Below are 7,579 nucleotides of genomic sequence, written 5' to 3'. Positions count from 1 at the left end.
CTCACCTCCAGTCTCCTCCTGATAAAACAAATATACCACAAACACCTTGCAAGCACAATTGTAGCTAAGAAAAAGCAAACACAAGGTAGAATTTAATACAACCACAAGCACAGACCAGCCCCTACCTTGCCAAGCTTATCACCTTTTTGAGAGAATATTCCAATTTATGAGCTATTAGGTCAGCTTCAGACCTGCTCTGGTTTCAGGCAGGAGTCACATCTTGCCAAGTGACAGCCACCCTACCCACTACAGGACAAAGGGTACTCATGCAAAGCCCAAATCTTTAAAACATTCACAACCATTTTAATCTTACCATCAAGCAGTGAATATTCAGGCCAGCATATAGCTAGACTTCCTTAGGACAAACTTCAAAATAAAGTTTTAAAACATTGGCTTTGTCTAAGCAAGTCAGTATATGAAAGATAGAAAGAACATCTTTTCAGAAAGCACCCCAAGACACTCAGATGTGGGTCTGTAGGCTGATGGTTACCCCAGGCTGTGTCACCATATGCAGCCCCCTCTTCAAAAAATAGAAAATACAAGAAGTAGTATCAAAAAGTTTCTATTGCTCTCCCACACTTACATTAAAGCATTCCTTGTGCATACAAGCAAATACAGTGAGATTTCTCCACTTCCTTGATGAGAAAAGTAATTTTTCTTTCCCTCCAATAAGAGCTGCCATTTACATCATACTGGTAAAAAAAAAAAATAAAGAAAAACAAGAAAGCTGGAAATTGTATCTTACCACTGTGTATTTCCTGATTAAGATCCCTGCTCTCCCATTACTTTCCAAAACTTTGCTTCAAAACACTTGTTTTCTCATTAAAAAAAAAAAAAAAGAAAAACAAGAAAGCTGGAAATTGAATCTTACCACTGTGTATTTCCTGATTAAGATCCCTGCTCTCCCATTACTTTCCAAAACTTTGCTTCAAAACACTTGTTTTCTCATTATTGCCCGCACATTTCTCACCCCTTTGGTCTTTTCTTTTATTCAGAAAGGCCTGATTTCTGGTTCCCTGAATTTTTCACCTCTCTCTCTCAACAGCTGCAGGGGAGACTCCTTCATACTCAGTTTCAAATACAGCCCACCAAGAAACATCTCTGGAGGAAAAAATGTGTTTGGCGTAGATGGCTGAACAGAGATTTTCCCACCCACTTCACTCTCCACTGCATCCTGTCACCCCACTCTCTGTTCTGGAGAGGCCACACAAGTTACTACTTCCATTTGTTTTCCTCCTTCATCCACTGAGCTCCAGATGCTTTCGATGCACCACTGACAACCTCTTTGCTCTGCTGCCTACCCTTTTACCCCCTCCAAGTGCTGGGCTACTCCTGAACCTTGCTGCAGCCTGCTCCTCTCCAGCACACACTTGCACCTGCTGCTGATTTCCACTTCAGGCAAAGCCTCAGCCACTGTCCCTCACACCTTCAACCCAATAATATCACTGCCTTTTCTCCCTACACCACCCAAGGCATGTCCTTTGACTTCAGGGCTGTAGGCAGCATGGCATCATCTTGGTTCTGGCCCTCTGAAGCTGAGTGCTGTCCAGACAGACCTATTGCTTTTAGGTGTTGCGTGCTCCCATGTACAAAAGACTCAGATGGTCATCCAAAGCTGCTCTGGATGGTGCAGCCTCCATTTTCAGCCCTGCACACAAATTTAGACAAAATTAATCTAAGCTAGATTCCAGAATTATGATGTTTAAACTAATACAATAATCCTGCTGTCACTCTGCAAGTGTTAGGGCTCATTTTTACTAGTTCTTAAATATTTCTTGTATCACAGATTGGTGAAAGAGCTGCCTGGTCAGCAACACTTGCAATGGAAAACTCATCCTGTTATGCACTGCTCAGCACTGGTACATTCACAGGACCAATGGTCTTGTGTGTATTGGTGCAGAAGTGAGAACCTCCTGCCAAAAGCCAGGGCTTAAACACCGTGCTTTTCTAACAAGACTTGGATCTTTTCACTTTGAACAGGTTGTACTAAGAAACACAGTTCTTATTCATTGGTCACTATGTGAAGGTGACATATGCTAGGTGCTCACTAAGTTGAAAGCAATTAGAATGTCAGGATGTAAATTCCACAGAAAGGTCATGTGCCCTTTTCTAATGATGGCCCCACATATCTACAGGCAGAGCCAGAGAAAGACAACCCAAAGTGAAGTCCCATTTATCCTCCTACAAGGTTTCACCTTGGAGTTTCTTTCCTCCCCTCCACGGGCAGAGATATAGCAAGGGAGGGAGGCAGGAAGACACACAAGCTGCATTTGCAGCCACCAGAACTAACATACCAGCTGCACTCTAACAGGCTTCAGGAGCAGCCCAGGTGTGATATGGGCATTTCCGCTGCTGTTACAGACCTCTCTGTTTCACTAACAAATACATGCAGGGGTCTAATAAAGTTCAACCTTGCACTTTTCTCCAGTAACAGCCTCACTGAGAATCAGTTCAAGAAAAGCTAAATTTATTTTGTCAGTTTAAATTTCTTTGACATTGGACTAAAAGCTTTCAAATACAGAACATTTACGTCAGAGAATTGGTGGGGGCGGGAGGGGGGATGAGATTTACAGAAAACTCACACTATTTTTTTAATGGAAACCCTCTTATTACTAAACAGCACATTCTGAAGGCTGATGTTTGCAATTAGGAGGTGCATCTGTAGTATCTGAAATTTCTTCCATTCTTACATACAGCCAGCCGAATTGTATCTTCCTGTTTTGACTAAAAAGTAAGGACTGAGTTAATTATAAACTATTTCATCATTCACTCACCCGTCCTTCCCGGAGCAGGAAGAAGGGGAGTTCAGAATTTTCCAAGTAAGCCTTTCAATCCCATTCACACCTACTTCAGAAGTGTAAATCCTCACGTTTCTCTGTGACTCCAGCCTGAAATAAAGAAAAACAGGACACAAGCACTTAGTAACTTTATGCTATGCACTAATAAAAAATTAAATTATAATAATAGGTGCTTTAAAACAATTTGTTCCCACTATATTATGTCTTACAGATACTCAAGTCAAAGACATTGCTCTAATTCAAGGTCGAATAACTGTAAGATGACAGAAAACACAATCCTTTTACACAACTACATAGTCTTATATTTCAGGACTTTTCCTGTTCAGTTACAATAAATCCCACTTAGGCACTGCAAGCTCTTCAGTCGCTGGACGAAGTTCAAAATTTCAGTCAGGATGCTTCCTCACTAAAAATTTTCTTGAACAGGAACATAGCCTGGAATGTGGTCTTAAAACACAGCCTTGAGAAATAAAATTTATTGAACATTCATGCTACAGAAAGGAAGCTGGATTGTGTCAGCAGAAGACAAATCCACTCTCAGACACCTATCTTCTTGTTCTCTGCATTTACTAGCTTCCAGTGTTCATCTACTTATCTTCCCAAACCATGTCTAAATGCAGAACAAAGGTGCTGGGCAGCAGCAGTGGATGATGTCCCTGAAACACTGCCAGCACACCTTCACATTGTGCCCTCTCCTAATCCCCAAGGCACACACAGGAACTGCTGCTCATCTCGGAAACATGGGCTACAGCAGGATAGAGACTGCAGTTGCAAGAGCCAAAAGGTAAGATCAAGACTTAAACTCTACTAAGTAAACGGTAATAAAAGATTCAACACAGTAGCTAAAATTAGGTACAAAAACCTACATATCTGTACATCACTCATGCAAGTACATTCTCATGAAAATATGTTTTCATGCCATTTATTTCTTATTCCTACATTTATAATTCATTTTTATGCAGCAATATTATACATTATACAGTTTTCTCAATTACATCGTGTGCATTTGTGTGTGCATGTGTATAACCTTGAAAGAAAAATCAACCTAAGCAGGCATTCCAGTCTGAAATCAGAAAGTTTTAAAGTGCATGTCCGTAACACTGAACCATGCAGCATGAACTGAAGACACTAAGGCCTGGCAAATTTGTGGCATCCAAGCATTCAACCCTGTGAACAGCATTAGAGATTCTTCCAATGCTCAGAAAGTCAAACAAAAGCTGACTTTTGCAAAACATTCTGAAAGTCCTGAGAAGGATAAAAGACATTTTGTCAGTGATAAACTTTTGTTATATCTAAGAGTGCTAAGTGCACCTTCACTTTTTTTAATGGTATTTCTTCCACACATGCTGGAAACAAGTCCAGAATAACTGCACAGGGCTCAGAGAGCTTTGTCTTTGCAGACTTCTGGTGGTTCTGTTTACACCTGGAGCAGACACAGCATCTACAAACACAAATTACAAACTTCTCTAATTCCATGTGATTAAACATAATTTGCTGCATTCAGTTACCTTGCTCAGGAATGTACAGTGCATGAAACTAGTGATGGAGAAAAGACCACTGAACTTCATAACTGGAAAGTCCTACCTTCAAAATGCACAGCCTCATGTTTTCTAACTTAAATAATTAAAACTGCAAAAACAAAAGATACCTGTGGAAGCCCCTGACGGATGGAAATTGCACTAGTTTGGACCCCTCTGGCAGTGACAGAAAAAATGAAAATCCTAATTTGATTGATTAATCGAATGTAGCATCATAAAAAAACATTGCTCAGATCCTTAACTTTAGCAACTGGATCATTTTTTGAGGACCATGATGAAGTCATGAGCTTCCCCAGCTCAATTAGGCAGGCTCGTGATTTGAAGACTTACATATGAAGCAAAGTATGGTCTGTAAATGTTCATGACTCACTCCTCATGTACTTTGTGTTGACTGCAAAGAACATTTCAAAGCCCAGCTGTCACCACTATCTATGATAACTTCTTCAAACACAGAGACACACACCTTGAAATCTGCTGACAGCTGGAGTGAACAAAGAAAGACAGAAGTTTCAGACAGCTCTAGAAAAAAACCCTTGAAATGTATGCTTTGTTGCTCAAGAGTTTAACAAAAAAAAAAAAAAAAAAAGATGGGCCTCAAAACAGAGATGAGTTCTTTAATGAGCAGACCTTGAGGTTCCTTCTCAAGCTTGGGTGCACTGAAACCAAAGGGCATCTGGATTTCTTGAACTGGCTCTTAATTGAGACAGCACACTACAGGTATTTGCCTCATTTTTCTGCAAGTGAACATGCACACACAAATCAACCATATTACATTCCCTTTATCATAATCTCTGCAAAAGAAGAATTTTGTTATTTTTAACATATTCAAAACAATACCATCTTTATTGAAGATTGAAGATGGCCAGATAGAATGATTGCTTTATTTTTTTTATGCAACCATGTGCCTGTATTTCATGAGGACCTAACTGAATAATTAAATCAAGATACATGGCTGAGATACTGAAGAGTAAATTGCTTTCTCTGTGTAAGTTATACTCTCCAAGCCACCAATAGCATGTATCTTTTAATACTTTAATCCATAAGGGGAAAAAACTTCAGAATACTCACAGAAGCTCAATCCTTCTTTTCAAAAGCCTGCCAAAGTCATCTGAAACACATATGCCAAACATATATAGCAAAGAAAAACACTGGGCCTTCGTAGCATTTGGGAAAACATGAGGGAAGAGAGGAGGAGTCAAACCAATCAAATAAAACACAACGGAATAAATCGGGCCGCTTAAATACATATGTCCATACATCTTCCTCCACAGGATCTTCCTAGAAAATGTTCACCCGAGACCGTGTGTACGCACACATGGGTGTGCACCTGGGAAGGCATGGGATACAGCCCTGCCTAAACAGACCCAGCCATCGATCACACCATTAGCCAGGCAAGATGGCGAAATTCCCCTTTTTCCCTGTTTTTAATGCAAGGAAATCGTAGAAAGTAAGGATTCTGCCCACCCCAGGCCTGCAGCTGACAGGCAGCCTTCTGTTAGGGTTATGTGGAATGGCTTCACACATGATGGAGACGGGAGTGCCTGCACAGGGGAACCTCCACCATGGCCCCTCTGCCTTGGCACCACATTTGACAGGGCATGCAGGGCTGCACACGAAGGGTCAGTCAGAGCCAGGCACATGCCAGGGTGCACCAAATCAGTTCAAATGCCCAAGAGAAGCAACTTCAGATGCAGAAAGTCAGCAAATGCCAATTGCTTTTTAACACAACACTTGCAGAAACACCCACGTGCACACACGGACACACACACACACACACACACACACACACAAGGGGGGGGAAGGGGAGGTGCAGAGCACCATCTCTGCTTTAAAACACTGTGAACTAGAGTAAGTTACAGATCAACTGATTGTGAGGTTTTCCTGGAAATGTAAATATACTTCTAAAAAAATCCATCTTGATGTTCTTCCCTCCTCCAAAAAGTGCTATGCCTGCCCCCACAACCAGAAGGTTTCCCGAAAGATTACTTTTCCAATCATCACTACCACTAACGATCTTTTGACTGCTATTTTAACCGATTAAATCATATCACTTAGTCAACACAATGTTGATATGACCTAGAGTTTGGCTGCATTTATTCCAAGGATATTATCAGAGAAGTGAAAAATTGAGCCTTAGAACCTTAGAAAAATAATGAATACTTACTTATACCTATTTCAAGACTGTCCAGTGCAGTCACAGCTTCGTTTTGTGGGGGCAGGGAGGGAGGTTTTGGGGCTTGCTTTCTTAATAAAGACCATAAATAATGTGACCCACAGGGACCTCAGGAGAGAAGATAGTCTGAATCCCCTGTCCCAGCTCACCATCAAGAAACACAGTAGGGTAGAAGGCAAACCCTACAACTGGGTCACATCAATACAAAGCCCACACATGCCATGACAGTCACCCCCAGTGCCCTATTTCATACTGTGACCCCTATCATCCCCCACTGGTATGGAACAGGGGGAGGAACAGCAGCAGCAGGTCAGGAATCCCTTCATCCCCCATTACAGAGAAAAAGTAGCATCAAGATAACATTGTTTTGCCATCTCCCATAAGAGCAAAGAATCGTACACAGAATCACACACAGAATATGCTGAGTTGGAAGGGACCCACAAGCATCGTTGAGTCCAACTCCAGACCCTGCACAGCACCATCCCAAAGAGTCAGAGCATGTGCCTGAGAGCATTGTCCAATCACTTCTTGATCTCTGGTAGGCTTGGTGCTGTGACCACTCCCCTGGCCTGTTAGGTATGCCCTTGGCTCAGAGCACAGCATAAAACCAGGGGTCAGGATGAGTGAGATAGCTCAAGGGCCCACAAGGATGTGCCTGTGTAGGGGCTGCCCCAGGCAAAGTGCCAAGAAAACAGGGCTGCAAGAAACTCCTCTCCTGGGCCATAGCTGGGGGACCTAGTCTAGGGCTCAGTGCAAAGTTCAGGTTAGAGATAGAGCCAGGCTGAGAGAAAAATGCAAGTGTGGGGGCTCAAGTGATTCACAGCTGCAGGACCTCTCTCCCACTGAACTCATCTGCATGCAGGTGAGATGAAAGCTGTAATCTGCCCCTCACAGCTGCCACTGTAGGCTGTAAATACCTTCAGGCAGACATCATAAACTTCATTACACCTGGCTAGCCTCAGGTTTTTAGTACAGCATCCCAAAACATTACTTGCTCCTGCTCCTCACTTTCAAAGGGGAAAATACATATATATATTCCAACAACATTTCATAACTTCCAGAAATGCATT

At 42.0% G+C, this 7,579-nt stretch overlaps 1 protein-coding gene across 14 annotated transcripts in view; it reads right to left on the bottom strand.

The window, feature by feature from the left end:
- Positions 1–7,579, bottom strand: part of LOC108445837 — a 252,214-nt gene that overhangs the window by 113,697 nt on the left and 130,938 nt on the right. For 9 of the 14 annotated variants that reach the window (XR_001860828.1, XM_017730704.1, XM_017730703.1 and 6 more), the window contains one exon: positions 2,775–2,888. Coding sequence is in view for 9 of the 14 variants with exons in the window: in XM_017730704.1 (XP_017586193.1) it covers positions 2,775–2,888 (114 nt within the window). In the remaining 5 variants the exon portion in view is untranslated. Of the gene's footprint in view, positions 1–583; positions 693–830; positions 1,649–2,774; positions 2,889–7,579 lie in introns of those variants that run through there. The other 5 variants (XR_001860831.1, XR_001860827.1, XR_001860832.1 and 2 more) reach the window with 2 other exon arrangements.

Source organism: Corvus brachyrhynchos, unplaced genomic scaffold, assembly GCF_000691975.1.
Source record: "Corvus brachyrhynchos isolate BGI_N302 unplaced genomic scaffold, ASM69197v1 scaffold43, whole genome shotgun sequence".
In the NCBI taxonomy this organism is placed as follows: domain Eukaryota; kingdom Metazoa; phylum Chordata; class Aves; order Passeriformes; family Corvidae; genus Corvus; species Corvus brachyrhynchos.
This window is presented reverse-complemented; position numbering and strand designations above follow the sequence as displayed.